Source organism: Gigantopelta aegis, chromosome 14 (assembly GCF_016097555.1).
Source record: "Gigantopelta aegis isolate Gae_Host chromosome 14, Gae_host_genome, whole genome shotgun sequence".
In the NCBI taxonomy this organism is placed as follows: domain Eukaryota; kingdom Metazoa; phylum Mollusca; class Gastropoda; order Neomphalida; family Peltospiridae; genus Gigantopelta; species Gigantopelta aegis.
In genome coordinates this window covers 39,955,121-39,976,739 of record NC_054712.1, presented here as the reverse complement: position 1 = coordinate 39,976,739, position 21,619 = coordinate 39,955,121, and the positions used below count along the sequence as shown (strand labels likewise).

At 35.6% G+C, this 21,619-nt stretch overlaps 1 protein-coding gene across 1 annotated transcript in view; it reads left to right on the top strand.

The window, feature by feature from the left end:
* Positions 1–21,619, top strand: part of LOC121389238 (piezo-type mechanosensitive ion channel component 1-like) — a 112,627-nt gene that overhangs the window by 77,624 nt on the left and 13,384 nt on the right. Inside the window, 6 exon segments of the mRNA XM_041520836.1 lie at positions 1,377–1,524; positions 2,112–2,390; positions 3,147–3,316; positions 10,110–10,229; positions 13,349–13,428; positions 15,990–16,200. Coding sequence (XP_041376770.1) covers positions 1,377–1,524; positions 2,112–2,390; positions 3,147–3,316; positions 10,110–10,229; positions 13,349–13,428; positions 15,990–16,200 — 1,008 coding nt within the window.

Below are 21,619 nucleotides of genomic sequence, written 5' to 3'. Positions count from 1 at the left end.
ATCTGTATTAACCTACGCTGGCAAATGTACTGCCGCAGTAGTTAATTAACAACAACAAATAATAACAACCCAGAACTGATCACTTAATTAGTTAATCTCTAGGTGTCTAGTTTACACAATATACTAATCACTTCACCGTGACACAACACCCACACGTGTGATAATTGAGAAACGCTAACACACGCACGTGCGATAATGAAGAAACGCTTCTAGGGGAACTTAATTAATAAAGGAATTACAACACTATTCCTAACTGGTTAATTTTTAATTAACCCTAACTACTCATTCGTTGTAATACAGAATTAATACTGGTACCTATCACAATAAAGACAATAACCTACAGTTTACCTAGGTCCTCTAGGATGACTGGCTAAGCTTTATATAATTATTTAGGACAGTGAGCCTACAGATTACTGCATCAGATGACCGGCAGCACCGTCTAAATAATATTGGTATAATACAGTATTAAAATATTTAAAGTCACATCAGTCACATCAAGGTTATACACAGAGCAGAAAATATATATTTACCAAAGTCCCGTCTGAACTAATATAGATCGTTCAGTGGACGACGACCGTTCCCCTCGGATACTTCCAAAATGTTTTCTCCTCGATATATCTAAATCCTAGCTATTTATTCAAAACTCTCAGACAGCGAAAATCGCCTGGGGGTACAAAGTGGTACCTCACGTATCATGTGGATTTTCCACAACCACCACACCGGCATATTTTTCTCTGATCGTCAGACTGGCTGTCGCCATCCGCGAGCAATCCCCTGGCCATAAACAGCACTACCGGAGATATTACGTAACTACTAGCCACATGGCCTCCACACCTGCGCTGGGTGTGTATTAGAAAAGCTCGATGACCGTCGCGCAAAGGTATCACGTAACAAGTTGCCCATCTGGGCTTAAGTGCAATTTGGAACTGCACACGGCCTTCTAAACAATTTAATATCGCCACAGGCGAAAAGAAATTAAGAGCATGTACCGTCACAGGTGACATGCAACCTTAAAGACTGGTTACCGTTTTGCATATTCCGCCTGCACTGTATTACTATTAGTATTAGAGTAACAAATGTTTGGGTTGCAGTGTAAAAACGAAAATGGGGGTAAAATGTTAAGTGTTTTGTGTACTTGAATAAAATTACATCGGTAACTATATTAATGTCATGAATGGGTGAAAGATTACTGGTGGCCAAGTATTTGTTAGTGAAATATTGCATGTAACGGCAAATCGAAAGAAGTAACTTTTAGATGTGTCTTTTGTTTTCGTATGATTGTAGAATTATAGATTGGTTTTTTTACCACTGGCCTCTGGCATCAGGCCACCTTATTCTAAAACCTCTGATATATTTTTCACTCATCTTGTTTGTAGATTCTTGGCTATTCCATTCTTGTTGGAGTTGCGGGCCCTGATGGATTGGATTTGGACGGACACCACACTGGCTCTCGGGTCCTGGCTCCAGATGGAAGACATCTATGCAAACATCTTTGTTCTCAAGTGCTTTCGACGAGCTGAAGCAGTACGTAGTTTATGCTATAGACTTGTAAATATAGACATCTGAGAAGTACTTGAGTACTCTGGCATGGGTCAGGTCTGGTTTAATTTTCATGACAAATTAACCTTCTTTTTTCTTTTTACAAAGTTTATGGCTCTTGAACTTAGGCAATACAAAAATGTGTTGGGCCACCAGGCCCAATACTTAAGCAGTACCCAGGTCAGGTCAGGTCAGGTCAGGTCATAGGTTTTAACGTGTACATTCAGAACAAGCTGTTGTAGCACATGCCTGTCATCGGCGCAGGTGTCAACTTTCACCAACTTCTCTGTCCAGGTGCCTAATTCACTAAACTCTCACAACTTTGCGATCTCGCAGTCCAGTTCAAAAAGCCTTTCAAAGAGAATGCTTTGCTGTCTAACGGAGCCTTAGATAGCTTTGTGAATTAGGCCCCAGGGCCCCGTTCCACGAAGCGATCTTAGCGCTAAGATCACCGTAACTGCATATGTTAAGGTGATTTTAGGGCTAAGATTGCTTTGTGGAACGGGGCCCAGGACAGTTACTCTTAGAAGACTTGTTTTTTTAAACAGTGATTTTCTTTTCTTTTTCTACAGACGTATCCGACTCCGCGAGGGATGCGGAGGAAGACTGTCGTCAAGTACGGGATGGGAGGTCTGCTGCTGCTGGTCATCATCTTCATTATCTGGTTCCCCCTCGTGCTCTTCTCGTTCGCCAACACTGTTTTCCAGCAGAATCCGCCGTTCGACGCCACTGTGAGCATCACCTTGGGTGGCTACCAGCCGCTGTTCAAGATGGCCGTCCAGAAGGACAGTATGCACGAACTGACGGGTGCCGAGTACAACAAGCTGAAGAACCACTTCAGAACGGATAAGGTTAGTCAGGGCTTCTAGAATTTTTATAAAATCCACTAGCCATGGGATAAGTGATTAAACAAATATACTAGCCACAATTAAAAATTCACTAGCCCTACTTTACTTTAAGTTAATACAATTTTACTCATTAATAGTAGTAATGTCACCTAAAAAGGGAGATCGAGCTTGAAAAAACTAACATTGGGTGGTGGTGGTGGGGGCAGGATATTCATATTTACCAAATAGACTTGACTGCAGCATTTAACTCTTCTTTTTTTTTCACTAGCCATCGGGCATGGTAATAGCAGTTATTTACTAGCCCAACACTGAATATTACTAGCCATGGGAGTGGGGCTACCATAATCTAGAAGCCCTGGGTTAGTACTGAAGTGTTTCAATTTATTGGCTTCTTCTTTCATTCATATAAACTTTTTTTCCTCGTGTGCTGCTCGATCCCCATCTGTGGGCTCATTGGGCTATTTCTCGTTCCAGCCAGTGCACCACGACTAGTGTATCAAAGGTCGTGGTATGTGCCATCCTGTCTGTGGGATGATGCATATAAAAGATCCCTTGCTGCTAATCGAAAAGAGTAGCCCATGAAGTGTGTTGGCTTTAACCAGATGTCTTATACTATATAACCGTAAATAAAATGTGTCGAGTGCTTCGTTAAATAAACCATTTTCTTCCATTCGGTCAACATCGGTGTAAGTGTAACTTGAGACTTGATTTTTGGTTCGAGCGATGAGTGTATTCATATATATATTTTTTTTCCTTCAGGGTGCTACTGGGTTTATTTCTAACTACGAAGCTGAGGACATCACTCGGATCACATTTAATGGCAAGTCAACATCGCTGTGGGGTATCAGTCCACCAAGTCAGAAGAAACTCATACAAGATCTTAACTCAAATATCAGTCTACCCATGGAGTTCCTTATTTCATTCAACAGGTCAGTCATTTTCTTCTCTGTCTCAGTGTCTGTACATAACCTTGTCGTCATGGAGATGACCTTTTTTTTTTTTTTCTTTTTTTAAAGAATACATGGTTATATAATATATTGTTTAAATAATTTGAATAAAATGTTGTTCTTTTGTTGTATGATTTTGAAATGTGAAGAATGTTTGGTTTTATCATTTTGGAACTTACAGGTATTGAAATAAGTCAAAAACAGGTCGTTCAGGTTACCAGGAGGTTACCACATGTGAAGAAAGTTGAGAACGATATTTTGGCCTCCACAAAACTAACACTACAGCACCTAAAGTTTGATCAGTTGTGTGTGATTTAGATACACTTACAGGATTGGTATACAGTGAGAACAAATGGCATGAAGGTATTTTATATTAATAATAATGGAAATACAAATGTGTTGTAGCCTATAAGTTACTAGGGGCCTAATTCACAAAGCTCTCTTAGGCTCTATTAGAGAACAAAGCATCCTCTTTGCAAGTCTTTTAGCATTGCACTGCGAGATCACAAAGTTGCGAGAGTTTAGTGAATTAGGCCCCTGGGCCTCGTTCTACGAAGCGATCTTACCACTAAGATCACCTTAGAGATAAAGATAGGTAGTACTAAACCAAATAACTTCCGGCTGGGTCAAAGTTGGAGGTGCACCCAACTTTTGATAGAGAAGTGAACACCACAAGTCCTGTGATTGGGTATAAATGTGAGTGTGTTGGTTGTAAAAAAATTTAGTTTCATCTGGGCTAAAAATGTATGCAATTTTATTTCATCTAGTACTACTGTGTCAAGTAGCCTTGTGCTTGGAACATGTATGGGGTACCTGTAAAAAAAAGTACTCAAATTTTGTGCGGAACTAGGGTAGTCATAGACGCTACCCGTTATTTCAGAAATGAGCAGCTTGACACCCACTTTTTTGTGATTCACTTTAAGGGTGAGGGGTGATAGTATTTATATCCATGGCGTTTATGTCGATTGTTACGTTGCAGGTAGGAGTTTTAGCCACATATGTTACTATTGTTGTCTATGGGATTTGATTTGGTAGTATACACCCAGCACTAAGATCACCTTAGTGCATAAGGTAGCTATGCACTTAAGGTGAGCTTAGGGCTAAGATCGCTTTGTGGAATGGGGCCCAGGACCCATATTCACAAAACATCGTAAGCCTAGTTTTACACGTAAACGTAAATCTACGACTGAAGAGCTATTCAGGAAACAACGAAAACGTAAGTTACGTGTGAAGTTGGACGTAAATATAAGAGTGCCTCCGGTTACAACTAACGCTGCACGTAAGTCGTGTACATATAATAAATCAAGCACGATCACCGTTATTTACTATTATTTACGGAAACTGGCAGCATTTCCAATACTCTGCCAATTTCTCCTGAGTTATCTTTTCCTTTTTAAGAAATGTCCTCAAGTTCGTACCAAAACGCGCATTCCCACCAGTACCAAAATGCCATGGTTCACTGTTCGTGATGTTATTGTTAGCAGACGACAAACAAAATTGTGTTTTGCGCATTTGTTATTTACCCGGTAGCCATCGTTTCTAATGTGTTTTTATTAATTACTCCAGTGAGAGTGTTAAATCATAGATTTACGTCCAACTAAGTTACGTTTACATTTACGACCATCTTTGAGAATAAGGTGCTTCTTGCATGTAAACGTAAATCTACGGCAGACGTAAGTGCTAGTCGTAGACGTAAATTTACACCTTTTTATGAATATGGGTCCAGGTCTGTATTTTGTGGTGACCTGTATATGGGTTACCAGATACATTACTTATTTCAATGCCTGACTTAGAATTCAGAATTCTTTTCGGTTGTATTTTTTGGGGGTGTCAATAGAAAGCAGTTCAATTCTGGTCCAGTTGTGTATGTATTTGTAATGAGAATCACATGACATGACATCATATGAAGGTGACAAGACAGCCCCAATTGTGTCATAACTGTTCAAACTGCTTTCAGAATCCAGTGTGTCCACTTCTAGTTTTAAAAGTCATCAATGTGCATTAGAAAACCTGAATTGGGTCTTGTCATTTTACATTGCTTAAAGCTTTAAGTAGTGATGAAAGCGCTTGTGCAGCAATTTTTTCAGAGGAGGTGTATACTAGCAACCAAAGTTTATAAGTGGGGTGAGTCATGCTTCTTTACAAAATATATTTTTAAAAAAAAACAGCTTCCCCTTCACACATCTGTTATGTGGAACTAAATGTCAGACAGTTAACTTCCTGACACTATGTATGAGATTTCTCACTCCAGCCAGTACACCACGACTGGTATATCATAGGCCGTGGTATGTGTTATACTGTCTGTGGGATGATGCATATAAAAGATCCCTTGCTGCTAATCAAAAAGAGTAGCCCATGAAGTGGCAACAGCACCTCTTTCAATATCTGTGTGGTCCTTAACCATATAACCATAAATAAAATGTGTTGAGTGTGTCGTTAAATAAAACATTTCCTTCCTTCCTATGTATGAGGGTTTTTACTTGCTGTGACTATTTGCTGTTACTGTTTATGTAAATTATCCCTTATTTCTTTCCATCAATTTACCAGTATATAACTTTCTGAAGCCATCGTTTTCTATGTGATTTAATTTTTAAACACTGCATGATATCTATGAATCTTGCTTCAACAGATTTTCTTCTTATAGCTTTCGGTAAGCTTATGGTGATGGTGACAAAGCCTTGCTTATAAAACATTCATGTCATCTCCCCAATTTGATCCAGGGTTCCTGGTATGTCAATTATAGCTACTGTTCTGTGACCTGAATATAGTATAGGCTCCTTCCCAAAAGAAAGTGGCACTGACAGTTCCCATTTTTTATGCTAAAAATTATATTATATATGCCAGACCTTTGCATCGCTCCAAAACATCTGGAAAGCAAGTAAGATTAGTTTGAAGACAAAGGTATGCCTTTTTAAAAACACTGTCTTAAGCGCACTACTGTATGGAGCAGAATCCTGGAAAATGACCAAGACCATCGGTCAGAAGTTGGAGATCTTTCAAAATCGGTGCCTTCACAGGATTCTGAATATCTTCTGGCCCAACAGCATAACCAACGAAGAACTCCAAAAACAAACCTCCACACAGTCATTGGTATCAGAGATCAAGCGCCAAAGATGGCGCTGGATTGGTCATGTCATCAGAATGCCTCAAACAGCCCTACAGAGTGGCACTCTGATGGACCACTTCTGGAAAAAGGAAACGAGGAAGACTGAAAGAAACATGGAGGACAGTAGAGAAGGAAATTCGAGAAGGCAGTCTGATCTGGGGGCTGCTGGAGAAGCTGGCAAAAGACAGGCAACAGTGGCGATATCTGGTTACAGCCTTATGTGCTTCTTAGCACGAAGGGGATTAAGATATAATAAAGTTGGTGGCCTGAACACATATCCCAAGTATGTTTTACTTACTTACTTACTTAATCCTCTTCGTGTGCGTCACACATAAGCCCAACACCAAAGAACGCCAATGTTGTCTGTCCATTGCAAGCTTCATCACCTGGCCCCAACTTCACCCAAGAGCCTTCATCTCCCGCTCCAACGATCTTCTCCAGGTCTCCTTGGGTCTACCCTCATTCTCTTGCCACCAGGGGTCCAGCGCATAGCCACTCTTGGGATGGATGTCAGTGGCATTCTGCAGACATGTCCAATCCATTTCCATCCGCGGAGTCCACTTTTATCTTGTTTTTCGGCTTGAGAAGTGTGTTTTACTTACACTAATTTTCCCGATCCCATCAGACATGGGACCCTGGTGAAAAATCCCTGGTCAAAGTGTGTGCTGTCCTGATAAAAAATAGTTTTCTGCTAAAGTTAATAAAGTGAGCCATATGGTGATAGTGGGTTTCCTTTTTCATTCTGTGTAGACTATAAGTGCATGTTCAAGGTAACGTCTCTGGATTTTAGCTGGCACCATCGTTAAGGCGATCATCATTGTATGCAAAATATGTATACCCAAAATAATCATGCCCAAATTAAAGACATAACATCACAGATGTATGATCATGTAAAAAGCCTTATTTCTCTAAATACGGATTATAATTGAACGTTACATTTATATGGAATACCAAACCTTGCTATTGTATCATCCAAAACATTTTAACTAAACCACGATGAAGGGAAATCCATGACAAACCCTATAACAAGTTTCATTTAAATTCTTTAAATCCTGGAACTCTTCATGGTAAGTCTAAAACATACAGTAAAACGAGTGATGGGACTCCATACATGGCGGTCTTGTAATGTAGCCTTGAATTTTATCTAAATGGCCACAGTTTACAGATCCTTGACAAATGAGGACTGGCTGGAAATATTCATGACAAAATAACCACTAATTTGCTGAAATAAAATAATACCTTTCAGAAGGTATTTAAAAGAATACCTTACAGAAGGCATTTGGCAATTATGAAACACCCTAATTGTGTTGGGGGGGGGTATTTTTTTTTTTGGGGGGGGGGGTTACAAAACGTGTAAGAGGTGGGATGTTACATAACCCACAAGGACATTTTTTAATTAATATAAATTATGATCAAGTTGTTCGGCTACCGATGTGAGTGTGTGTGTATGTTAATCTGGTATTTATTGCCAAACATACAAAACAATAACAACCTCAAAGCATTTTACTGTAAAACTGCTAAAATAGTAAGCTTTGATTAGATTAAAAGTATACATACATAGACACACACACACACACACACACACAGACATACACACACACACACAGACATACACACACAATAATACATACATACATGCATATATATTATAATACATATATGAACTTCTGCGAAATTGAATAATGGTAAGTGTGCTTCAAAAATAATTATTTTCTCTAGTTGTGCCAGCAGGAGTTGCCGCTACGATGGCAGCAATATTCAGTGTTGATCCCACAAACTGATATTATCCTTTTTATTTGTATCCATTATTTTACTTTTCACAGTTTTTTTCTTTCTTTTCTTTAGTTTTTTTTTAGCAGTAGTATAATCCTTACCCAACATTTTTATGTAGGCAGTTCGGCTAGTAGATGGATGGTTTTAACATGTTATCATAATTTGTAGGCTACATTTTTATTAAATGTTATCAAATGTACACATAATTTTTTTTTTTTTAATTCCCTATACCATAAATAAATAAGTTATATTGAATATTCATATTTTGACAACATCCCCAAATTGAAATAATTCCTATTCAACTTTTAGGCTAATATTTAGTTGTAGTTTTGAAAAATAATGATTTGTTTTTAACAAAGTCCATGCTTTTTAGGGCCGAATTTACAAACTGTGATTATTGGGTACTTGTTTTAGATGTGTCTTAATTGCAGACAAAATGTGGTGCATATGGCTATATACAGCTACATGTATATTCACTGTAAATTATTAAATATACAATTAGAGCATAATAATGATCTGTTTTTGTATATTATATTATAATACTATATAAATACTATATATTACAGAATTAATTAATTGTGTTACACTATCTCAAAGTGCCCCTCGTCAATATATTTTCTGTTCTGGCTCTTATGTTAGTCTTTTGTTTAATAATAATAATAATAATGAAATCTTTATTTATAGAAGGTAGCTCAGTTAGTTCTAGACTATGCTCCCCTGAGGCCTTCTTACTAATTATAACAATAATAATAGTAATAATAATAATATGAATGATTTTTAAAATAATAATAAACAAAAAATAACAAAACCATACATGTATGTACAGTACATACAACCATAAAAGCTATTGAAACATAATTATGTAGAAGAGCAATCATCTTTCTAAAATCATGTTTACAGTCCGAAGAATAATTCACCAGCTTAGTGTGAGCACTGTCAGTGGACTCTGACACTCTGACATTATCCCACACTTTGGTGGAGTGCAATCATCTTAAGCAAATTATAGGAAAGATATATTTTGTAGAACAAATATGATGGAATCATTTCGATTCCATCTGGAACTTTTGTTGAAATTTCTTCATGAAGATGAATTTTATTCTAAATTGTAATTTTACCTTTCTGTGATATGTGTATTTTTTGCACAGCTCTTTACAGTGTGTTTTAATTTAACTCTTGATTTCTTTATATTGCTTTTACCTTTGTTTGACACTAAACCATTTTAATATTTTAATTGCTTTGGTACAACCATTTAATTATAATACCATTTTTTATGTTTATATTGCTAGTTATGCTTGTATATTGTTGACATGAAAAACAAAATTATATAAATTTTAAAATTAAAATAACATAATCAGGAGTGCAGAAATGGAAATATTTCACTAGCCCGCCGGACCAAAACCAACTGAAATTTACTAGCCCACCAGAATTTCTACTAGTCCACCAATCTATAGAACAATATATTATTAACAATATTATAATGTACAGTGTTTTCACTTCAAATGATATATATAAATATACTGACAAAACATTATTAATAACACTTGTTAAGTGATCAACATTACATGGCAATTGTAATAAAAAAGACAGCTAGACCGTTGGGCTGGTAGTTGCATTTTTTTTACTCGTCCGTCAGAATTTTTACTTGCATTTGGCGAGGGGGGGGGGGGGGGGGGGCGAGTACTTTCTGCACCCCTGATAATTTAAAATTATTCTGCTGTTTTAAAAATTTAATCAACTACAGTGAAACTCCTCAAAACCAGACACCCTCGGTACCAGATATTTTAAAAAGTGGCCGCGAAAAACGTCCGGTTTCGAGGGAATTCCGGTTTACAGAGGGTCCGGTTTTGAGATGTTTCACTGTATTATCTGAACCATGTTTTGTTCTCTTTGTTACAGGGAACCCACAAAAGACCAGTCTGAGTCTATTAGTAATGAATTTGTCATTTACCTTCCTCATGACAAACAGAAGGAATTGGCAAAGATTATCAATAGAACAGCATCAGGGCAAGATCATGTGTAAGTATGAATATTGCATTGATCAACACAGAGGCTCTGCCTCACAAAAAACAAGCCTCATGGATTTACGGTAACTAAATTATGAAGGCAAGTCTTTGCCATCAACAAAATGCCTCGACCATCGGTCAGGCCATTAAGGGCCCTACAACCTAGGGAGACACCACAGCATCGTATTCTATAGAACGAGTTACTCTCAGTTCACTAATATCAAAACCTATATTAGCTCGTTTACCTTTCGACTGACCGTTAGCCAAATCCCTCAATCAAAATTGCGCACCCTTTTCTCTTTGGCATTTAACTGCCTCTGCCACCACCCCCACCCGTCTGCTACCGATTTGATCGGGTGGTGCTCCCTTGCACCTGCCAGTGCAGGCGGTCCCTCCTCTTACAGTATACATGGACGGCTCTTGTGCCCATGACAGGCGTGCACTACAACAGCTTGTTCTGAATGTGCAGTAAAACCCTATGACATGACATGACATCAACAAAACCAGGGCTCATCCTGCCCATTGCTAAATTATTAGCCAATTGCTAATTTTTATACAAACAGCACTTGTAGTAGTTGGCTCATAATGTTTTTTTTTCAAATAAAAATTAGCCCTTTTTCAATCATGTTCAAGGAAAATAGTGTCCATATTTTAAAAATTGGCTAAAAAAATATATATTCCAATGTGAGCCCTGTAAAATTAAGGTGAGCTGAAGATTTTCCCTTGAAATTGTACATGGTAAGCAATCACATAAAATTTCTGATGCAATTAATTTTTGTTTTATTGTAAGATGATCAATTTGCTGCTCTCCTAAATCTTTCCAGGAAAGTGTAGAGGAGAGTGGGAGTGATCACTCCCCTTTCCAGGAAAGTGTAGAGGAGTGTGGGAGTGATCACTCCCCTTTCCAGGAAAGTGTAGAGGAGTGTGGGAGTGATTACTCCCCTTTCCTGGAAAGTGTAGAGGGGAGTGGGAGTGATTCACTCCCCTTTCCAGGAAAGTGTAGAGGAGTGGGGGAGTGATTACTCTCCTTTCCAGGAAAGTGTAGAGGAGTGAATCTGATTACTTTCTGGAAAGCCACTCCCCTTTCCAGGAAAGTGTAGAGAGGAGTGGGAGTGATCACTCCCCTTTCCAGGAAAGTGTAGAGGAGTGTGGGAGTGATCACTCCCCTTGCCTGGCAAAGACACGGAGATTATTACACAAGCAAGTGTGTCGTACTGATTTTACAAAATGAGTGTCAGGATTCCTGTAATATTACCTGAGCACGAGTGAGGTTAATTCATGAATCCTGGCACAAGTTTCGTAAAATTAGTATGAGCATGCAAGTGTAATAATTTCTTTATTATCTGTCTTTTTTTTTCTTTTTTTCTTTTTTTTAATTTCTTTTTTTTTATATATGAAAAACAAGAACTGTGTCAAAATGTTTTTAACCTTTAGACTACTGGATTAATTTTTAACAAAAATCATGAGTGGGTACAAGTTTATAATTTTTACTCACATATATTCACTTAAATGTTTGATAAATACATGAAATAAAGTTCATATATGAATCGGTAAGTATTATTTTTGTGGGTTTTTGTAATTTTTTATTATTTTTAGATCAGCTAATGGTGATTAAAATTAGGCAAAAAATCTAAAAAGTTGCATTTATTTACGGGCAGTTGTGGCCAGCTGTCCAGTATTTATGTCCATTATTCCCGATAACAATGGTTTTCTGACCAGAATTTTTTTAAAACCAGAACTACAATTTATATTGCAATATTTGGTAAAACTATCAAATTTATTATCGAATTAGCTGTTACAATTAGCTATCGATCCCTGAAAAGGACTGCGACGTGCCGCCATTGTTGTCAAGCAAAAATACTTGCCGAAAACCACTTTTTTAACTCCAAATTTCAAGGTATTTTCAGTTGAAAAAAATCAAAACAAAAGCCACCATTTTGAAAAAAATCTTTTTTCTTTTATTATATTTCCGTTTCCGGTGAGTGTCGTGTGCAAAACGGCGGGAAATATGAATTGGGGAATGCACTATATACAGTATACAGTATGTCGAGATATCTCACCTGCAGTACTCAGAAGGTTAAAATAACTAGAAGGATACCACGAAATGATGTCATTTTGACAAGCAATTACAATATTTCACATGCACAGTCAATTTATGATGACACTTTATAAAATTAGGTCAATGGTTGGTTGTGTGATTACATCAGAATCTACCGGCCTTGGTGTCATCGTGGTTAGACCATCGGTCTACAGGCTGGTAGGTACTGTGTTCGGATCCCAGTCGAGGCATGGGATTTTAATCCAGATACTGACTCCAAACCCTGAGTGAGTGCTCTGCAAGGCTCAGTGGGTAGGTGTAAACCACTTGCACCGACCAGTGATCCATAACTGGTTCAACAAAGGCCATGGTTTGTGCTATCCTGCCTGTGGAAAGCGCAAATAAAAGATCCCTTGCTGCCTGTCGTAAAAGAGTAGCCTATGTGGCGACAGCGGGTTTCCTCTTAAAAACAGTGTCAGAATGACCATATGTTTGACGTCCAATAGCCGATGATAAGATAAAAAATCAATGTGCTCTAGTGGCGTCGTTAAATAAAACAAACTTTACTTTACTTTACATCAGAATCTGATATTACCTTTGCTTTGTACGTTTTTTTAATTTTATCATTTTTTTTAATTAACTTGGTTATGTTGAACCATGAGGATAATAATGTATGTACAGTTCTATCTGTGCTAAGTGCATATAAAAGATTCCTGGCAGCTTTCTGTGGTGGGAGCGGGTTTCCTCTCATTATCTACGACATCCAAATAAATGTATTTTAAAATTCACTGAGTTATTTTTAAAATGTATTCCTTTCCAAAGTTTTGTCTTTAGCTACATTTCTCATAATGAAACTTGGTTTATAGTGCTCTTACAGATGTGAATTTTTTAATTATTATTTAATTTATTTAATTATTTAATAAATTTAATTTAATTATTCTTTTTAACTTGCATTGAGATGAACATCTATGGGTGTAACTGTCAGCAAGACATTTAATTCTGATGAATTCTGGTTTATTATTTGTGATCTATCACATTGTTTGATCATTATTTTTCTATGCCTAATACTGTTTGTTATCAATTCTGTATTTCAGAAACATTACAAGACTGTTTCCTCGATTCATACGTCTGGGTTTAAAAGGTCGAGCAAAGGCAGTTACAGCTCTCTTAAACAGTACGTTGCATTACTCTACATATACTTTGTTAAATTGTGTGGGGCGGGACATAGCCCAGTGGTAAAGCACTCGCTTGATGCGTGGTCGGTCTAGGTAGGCCCATTGGGCTATTTGTCATTGCAGCCAATGCAGCCAATCCTGCTTGTGGGATGGTGCATATAAACCTTACTAGTAATGGAAAAATGTAGCGGGTTTGACAAATTTTTTACATCCAGTAGCTGATGATTAGTAAATCAATGTGCTCTAGTGGTGTCGTTAAATAAAACAAACTTTAACTTTAACTTTTATGTTTGTTATTAAAATAATATGTAAGAAAAAACCCGAATAGGATCAATTCCTCACTGTGGATCCATTGGGGATTTTTGTTTTTCTTTTGTGGGGGGGTGGAGGGTTGTTTGGGGGGGGGGTCATCCCAGCCAATGCTTCACAATGCTGATCTGTTTATGGAAAAGTGCATATAACTCTGAATGACAAAACCGTAATATGTAATCAGGGCTTATCTCTGCAGAATGCAGAGTCAAATAGGCATTTGAGAAAATAATGGTTGATTCCATGCCTCAATCGGCTATAAGAAGACAGCCACTTGAGATCGTTTATTGAAGATTTCATACTTCTTGTACTGCCATAAGAGGACTGCCACTCCCAACTAGTTTTTTTTTCTTCTGAAGATTATGTGTCAGAATTAACAAAAGTTGACATCCTTTAATCCTTGATTTATTAATCAATGTGCTCTAATGGTGTCACTAAACAAAACAAATGTTTCTTTATAAGGAAATATAACAAATCTTTGAATAGCAACTATCAGAAAATTAACCTACATTATAAATATTATAGGAATTGAAATACTACCTGCTACAAATAAGACAGCACAGGATGAGTTGAGAGTTTGGGACAGTGTATGGAGAATTAGGACCTCTGAAATGTATTTTAGAGCATTATAAAATTACAATATAGCAGAATCAGAAGCTAAATGAAAAAGTTAAATTTCTGTTTCACTGGCTAGGTCTAAAAGAATGGACATTTTCATTTTCGAAGGCCACTATTTCAAGTCCTTCAGTTCCCCAAGACTGGTACATGTATATCAAAGGCATGTGGTATGTGCTGTCATGTCGGTGGAAAAGTGCATACAAAATTTCCTTTGCTGCTAATGTAACAGGTTTCCCTGAATACAATGTCACATCCATCTGAAACAGTATACTGTAAATATATACTATGTATTGGATCATGAAAGTATTGCGATTGGTCAACAATTGCCAAAACTGTGTGTAGAAAGTATTGCGATGTCAAATGACAAGTGATATTACAGAAAACATAAGCCCATTGTTTTAGCAGCAAGCTGAGGTGACAGCTCATATAGTGTATTGTTTTAATCAATTGAAAAGCTGGTGCAGTGTTAAATTAGCACATATCACCAACTTGCTTGTTAAATTAGCACACATCACCAATTTGCTCTGTGTGAATTTAGTTAACTCATTGTCAATGCTATTGCCACGAGTAACATTTTAAAACGTTTATCGTGTAACATTTTAAAACGTTTATCGTATAAGACAGAGGTTAAATTTAGTAACTCACTGTCAATGCCATTGCCACGAGTAACATTTTAAAACGTTTATCGTATAAGACAGAGGTTAAATTTAGTAACTCACTGTCAATGCCATTGCCACGAGTAACATTTTAAAACGTTTATCGTATAAGACAGAGGTTAAATTTAGTAACTCACTGTCAATGCCATTGCCACGAGTAACATTTTAAAACGTTTATCGTATAAGACAGAGGCTAAATTTAGTAACTCACTGTCAATGCCATTGCCACGAGTAACATTTTAAAACGTTTATCGTATAAGACAGAGGCTAAATTTAGTAACTCACTGTCAGTGCCATTGCCATGAGTAACATTTTGAAACGTTTATCGTATAAGACAGAGGCAAAATTTAGTAACTCACTGTCAGTGCCATTGCCATGAGTAACATTTTAAAACGTTTATCGTATAAGACAGAGGCTAAATTTAGTAACTCACTGTCAATGCTATTGCCACGAGTAACATTTTAAAACGTTTATCGTATAAGACAGAGGCTAAATTTAGTAACTCACTGTCAATGCTATTGCCACGAGTAACATTTTAAAACGTTTATCGTATAAGACAGAGGCTAAATTTAGTAACTCACTGTCAATGCTATTGCCATGAGTAACATTTTAAAACGTTTATCGTATAAGACAGAGGCTAAATTTAGTAACTCACTGTCAATGCTATTGCCATGAGTAACATTTTAAAACGTTTATCGTATAAGACAGAGGCTAAATTTAGTAACTCACTGTCAATGCTATTGCCATGAGTAACATTTTAAAACGTTTATCATATAAGACAGAGGCTAAATTTAAAAAAAGATTTTAATAGTACTGACATTTTTGTCTTTTATTATACTATTGTTTATAGAGAAAGTACTGCACTCGGCAGTCACTCTTTTTTTGCAGTACTTTGTAGCTCGCAATACTTTCTAGATTTAAAGCATTTGTTATCTTCATTATGGTAATTTTAAAGAAAAAATGTGTTAATTTTGCAGGCCCAAAAGGTAGAGGCAATAGTAACATATCTATGAGTTTGGACACTGCCAATCAGTCGACATTTGTTGAGTGGTGGAAAGTGCGCGAGATTGTGCAGGGAGATATTTTGGCACCGGACAGCTCAAAAGCGCACTTTGAAGATAACCTGTCAGTTATTACCTTCAATGACAGGAAAGCTCCAGCTGGTTTCTCTTTCATAACAGGTTATGGGTAAGTAAAGTTTCTTCATTTTTTTTAATTAATTTTTTTTTTGTTGGGGGAGGAGTTTGGTTTGAAAATATTTTAAAACAATATTCTTATATGTAGATCAAATGGAACGATATTTTGTGAAACATTATTTTTATAAACAATCCATAAGGCCAGACATTTATTTTATTTTCTGTTTTATGATCTAATTCTTACACAAAAGAGTGTCAGGAATCGGAATAAATTTAAAATATCATGAAATTGCCCCAATAAACAAATCTGATTTTATTTTGTGGATCAAAAGAAATGAACTAAAAGAAAGGTGAAGAAACAAATGAAAGAAATACATAAAAATTTAAAATGTCTGCTATGTAATTATAGAACAGCCTCCTTAATCTGGCTAAATTTAAAACAACTTTAGGATTATCACAAGGTATTAGCCTATAAAACTTGTCAATATTTAGCCATCTATTTTAAATTGTATTTAAATACATTAGGCGTAAATCTATATATACTGGGCATACTAAAACAAAGTGATATTCATTTTCTATAACGTGCATATTACATAATTTGCATAGTCTCTATGATAGTATGATATCTACCAGTTTTGGATAATAGACTATGACAGAATAACTGCAGTCTGGTTAATTAAAAAAAATTAATAATAATGTAATGTTAAAATATGAAATAGATAGAAAAGCATATCACCCAAACTGTTGGGTTTAATAAAACCCTTTTTAGCAGCATAGAGCATCAGCAGTGTTTCCTTTGTCATGATGACAACAATAAAAACTTTTAAAACACTCTAGATACATGTAAATTGATGATGTATCAGCAGCAGTAAAAAAGGGAACCTTTTTCAAATTTATTTTTATTTTTCTAAATCTAGAAAATCCATGTTTATGGGCCCGTAAAACAAACAATAAAAATGTCTGGCCTAATGTACAAACTAATCGTACGTAATTATTATAATTATTAGCTTACAGCCCTATGATTTCAAATAGTTGTTTTTAAATTTTTTAAGACTATCTACCATACTGTTTTATGCTACGTTTGTGCTGTATTTTATATTAACATACATGTATTTAGCTGAATAATGTTTATAAAAACTTAATCACATCCTGCATGTAAATAACCCCAATAATTCCAATATGTGGTCATTTTCGTTTAGTCAAAATATAATAAATTAACACTGAACTTGCATATTGTGATTAACATTGTACTGTTGTGTGCTTTGGTGTTATGAATATAGTGTGTGCTTCATATCAAGTAACACGTTTAGGAGCTGTTCATAATTAAAGAGTGTTTTTACAAACTTTGTCAAGTCAACCACATAAATAGTTTTCTGTTACACTGTACAGTATTACATTCACAATAGTTATCGCAGGGGCTGGGATATAGCTCAATCAGTAGAGTGCTCATGTGTGATGCTTTAGTTGAATTAAGACCCTTGGGGGACCCATTCTCTAAAAGGATATTTTTTTAGTCCCACCACAGTATTTTTCTTGCTGTCAACAATGTCCAATTTTTGGGGCACAATGGCGTGTTTGGAGGGCAACAACGGCACTTGCTCTTGCTCTTCAGTTATTGGCATTTTTGACAAGCATACAAACTGTATAGTGGGTGTTTGGATGGGAGGGCGGGAGGGGTGGATGGGGGTACAGAGGTCGATGCCATTGGACACTTTTAAAATAAAATTATAAAGTCTGTAAATATCCATTACAAAAATCTATATTTTTATGTATACTTTTAAAAAGGGGAAGTGATTTGTGAAAACATAATTATTTTGTGAACAGCCCCTTAAAACTAATTTTCCATGAGATTCCTCCTCCCACCAGTGTTGTCTATAGCATAATGTGCTTCACGGGGAACATTTTGTTCAGTATCACATCGTAAGTTACAGAGATCGCTGCATATTTTAAATAATTAAAAAGATGTTTCTAATCAATTTTCAATTCACCAGAAATATCGCTAATCAAAATTTTTGAAAACAAAATGTTCCCTGCGTCATAAATTAATAGGCTTTAATATTGTGCTTGAATATATACAGAACACTATTAACACTGTATTTCTGTGCATTGGTTCTGCAAGTAGTGTGTATAACATGGTAGTAGTTTGTATATAATATTGCCTGCCTTGATGTTACGAATTGATATATGTGATTACTGTGCTTGAAGTAACACTATTGAATCTGATATGCAATTACTGTGCTTGAAGTAACACTATTGAATCTGTTCTTGTATGATACCCTTTTCACATTGATGTTGTCAATTTATATCCATGCTTTTGTCATTAACATTTAAACACTTAGCCAGGCTTCCCAGAAGGAGGATATATTTTTGGAGGAAGTACATTTATATTTATAAAGTTTCCTAAAATATATATATATATCTTTTTCTATAGAAAATATGACCCTGCATGTACTTGTAATAGGTAGGGTTGTTAAAGTTGGCTAAAATGCATCTTCATTGCATTAAAAAAAAAACAAATGAAAAGAAGATATGATAGTATCATAATAGAATGTAATTCATTGCTGAATTGCTGAAAGAAGTTTGCAAACATAATAGAATATAAATTGCTGCAAGAGCAATTTAAGAAAGTAAAGATCAATTCACAGTCTATTCATAGGCCTGTAGCCAGGATTTTGAGAGGAGGGGGGTCGTTTAGGCTTATGACGCAAAATGCCCAAGTTGCTTAGGGGGGATCCTGGGGCATATTGAAAACAAAAGCCACCGGTGGGGGGTTGACCGACCCACCCCCGACACCCCCATTGGCTACAGGCCTGATTCACCTCACAGTAAAGTCATTTGAAAGACTAATGTGAACTGGTGTGATTGTTCCCTTACGTCCACCCTTACTATAGAATAGTAGCTTTTAGTTGTATCTGTCTTTTATTAAGATATTGAATACTGATTGAGTTTGGAATTTCTGTTTGAAATATTGATTAAATAACATCTCAACAGATCTGTCGTTAATTTTAATTAATGTAATGAACACGACTCGTCTGACTTTTTATATGCAAATTATTATTATGACGATTTTGATTATATCAAATAGGATGTCCACACTCCATTAGTATTTGTGTATACTCATAAATAAACATATGCTAGCTACTGTGTATTATGTAACCTTTTTGTCTCGCCTTCACAAATTCAGAAGGCAAGATATAGGTATTACATTTCAATTACGTATAAATTTTTGTGCTTAGCTCCATTGTTACATTTAGTTTAATTTTTAGCTTAATATCTTACAAACCCTTAAGTCCTAGACCAGTAAAACTTGGTTTATAGTTCAATATATATGCATGTTCATCTCAATGCATTTAAAAAACACACCAATTATTGAATTAATTATTTTAAAATTTATACTTAATTTGTTACATACAGCAATTTTGAAATGTTTTTGCCACAGGCAAAATGCTCACCAACGGCAATTTTGAGTCTATGCGCTGCCTACAGCCATTTTAAATTGGTAACTTTTGCAACAAATATAAAAATCAAAAATAGTTGCTTCAAATGACAGCAATAATTTTTATCCATCGGCAAACAACTGCCATCAGTGAAGTCCCTGACCAACAGCAAGTCCTATTACAGCTACAATTGCCATCAGTGAAGTCCCTGACCAACAGCAAGTCCTATTACAGCTACAATTGCCATTGGTGCCGTCGTTTAGTGTGAGTCCTGAAACAATTTCACCAAGAATAAAATTTCCTTTAAACTTTAATTTGACAGATGGAAATTTTGCAAAATCACATTATTTCATGAGAAATTGTTGTTCTTATCATACCCACAAAAATAGAACATCAATGAATATTAGACATGATGCCAATTATTTTCTAAAATGAATATATTAATTCAGTATATCACATCAGAGAATATTTCTTTATTCATTGAATCAGTTTATGGTAGGTGAAACATTTCATTTCACAGAATACTTATTATATCATATGCAGATGCATTGTGTGAGTAGAAATGTAAATATTCTGAAATACTGCATCTCTGTTGCATTCAGTGTGGAAGACTATAATATATATATATATATATATATATATATATATATATATATATATATATATATATATATATATATATGTATATATATATTGCTGTAGCAAAAATTAGTATTTTATATGTACTTCCCCACAGATAGAATAATATACATAGCACAACCATTTACAGGTATCTACCTGTTACAGAGCAATTGTTGGAACACTTGGTAGTTTTTAATCCATTGAACACTTGGTGAAAATGTGTTTCAAGTTTAGATAAAATTATTCCTAAATGTTTATAACTCTTGAATCCTATGATGGATAGATTTCTGATTTGGTATATAATATGTATGTTGTAAAGTAACATATCAGGGTTTTTTTTATAATATCAGCCAATATTCCAATAACTTGATTAAATACACATGTAATTATACATGTTGACAGTACATTGCTTTTACTAACTGGATTATGGTAATGAGAAGAAATGAAAAAAAAAATGTACATATACATTTTTACATTACCATATTCCCATTAGTAACAGTAATGTTTAATGTCAACATTATAAAGTATATCAGTATTTCTTGTAATCACCCAATATTCCAATAACTAGATTAATTAATTATACATATTGACAATAACTAATTTGGAATGTGGTAATGTAAAAATATATTTTCCCCCATTTCTTCTCATTAACTACCTAATCATGATAAAATTGCATTGTGATATCTCAGAATTTGAGTTAGTGGTGTCATCACTGTGATGCATAACAGGGTAGCAGCATGTTGCATTATATGATGTATATATTGTGTTAAATGATCCTGCATTGTACCTATATCTGTTAGGGGCCGTGTACGATTACCAACATTTTCATGAGCCTATAAACATGCTATGGGGATGGGTATAATATGTCAGTGTGCACTTCATAACTGAAAAAAAATTGCCCTTGCAAAATTAGCATTTTTGTTTTTCTGGACACTTTTAACAGAATCAGCGTTAGCAAAGGAAAATAGATTTGTATGCTTGTGATCATGTTAACAATTGTGGGCGACCTTTAGTTATTATTCATGGTAAACATTTCCACACTTAAAACTCAATTGAAATACTACTGTCACTTCAACATGTCACATACCAGAATGCCATTATGTGGTCTGTGATGATAGGAAAAATTAATTACTGCCTCCTCATAAGCTACTGAATGCATTAATTAAGAGTTATATGTATCTTTTCACAAATAGACATAAAAACACATATCACAGATGCAATACTTGCAATTAATATCCACAGCAAAAAATAAACAACAATTTCATTGAAAACAAAAAGTGAATGTAGGCTGAGGCAAAAAATGTGCTGTAGAGAATTAAAAAGTGCGGAAATCTCCATGGCATTGCCGATTGCTGTGGCAATTTTAGGAGTTGCAGATGATATTTATGAAAGTTGTATAAATAAAGTAGGGGA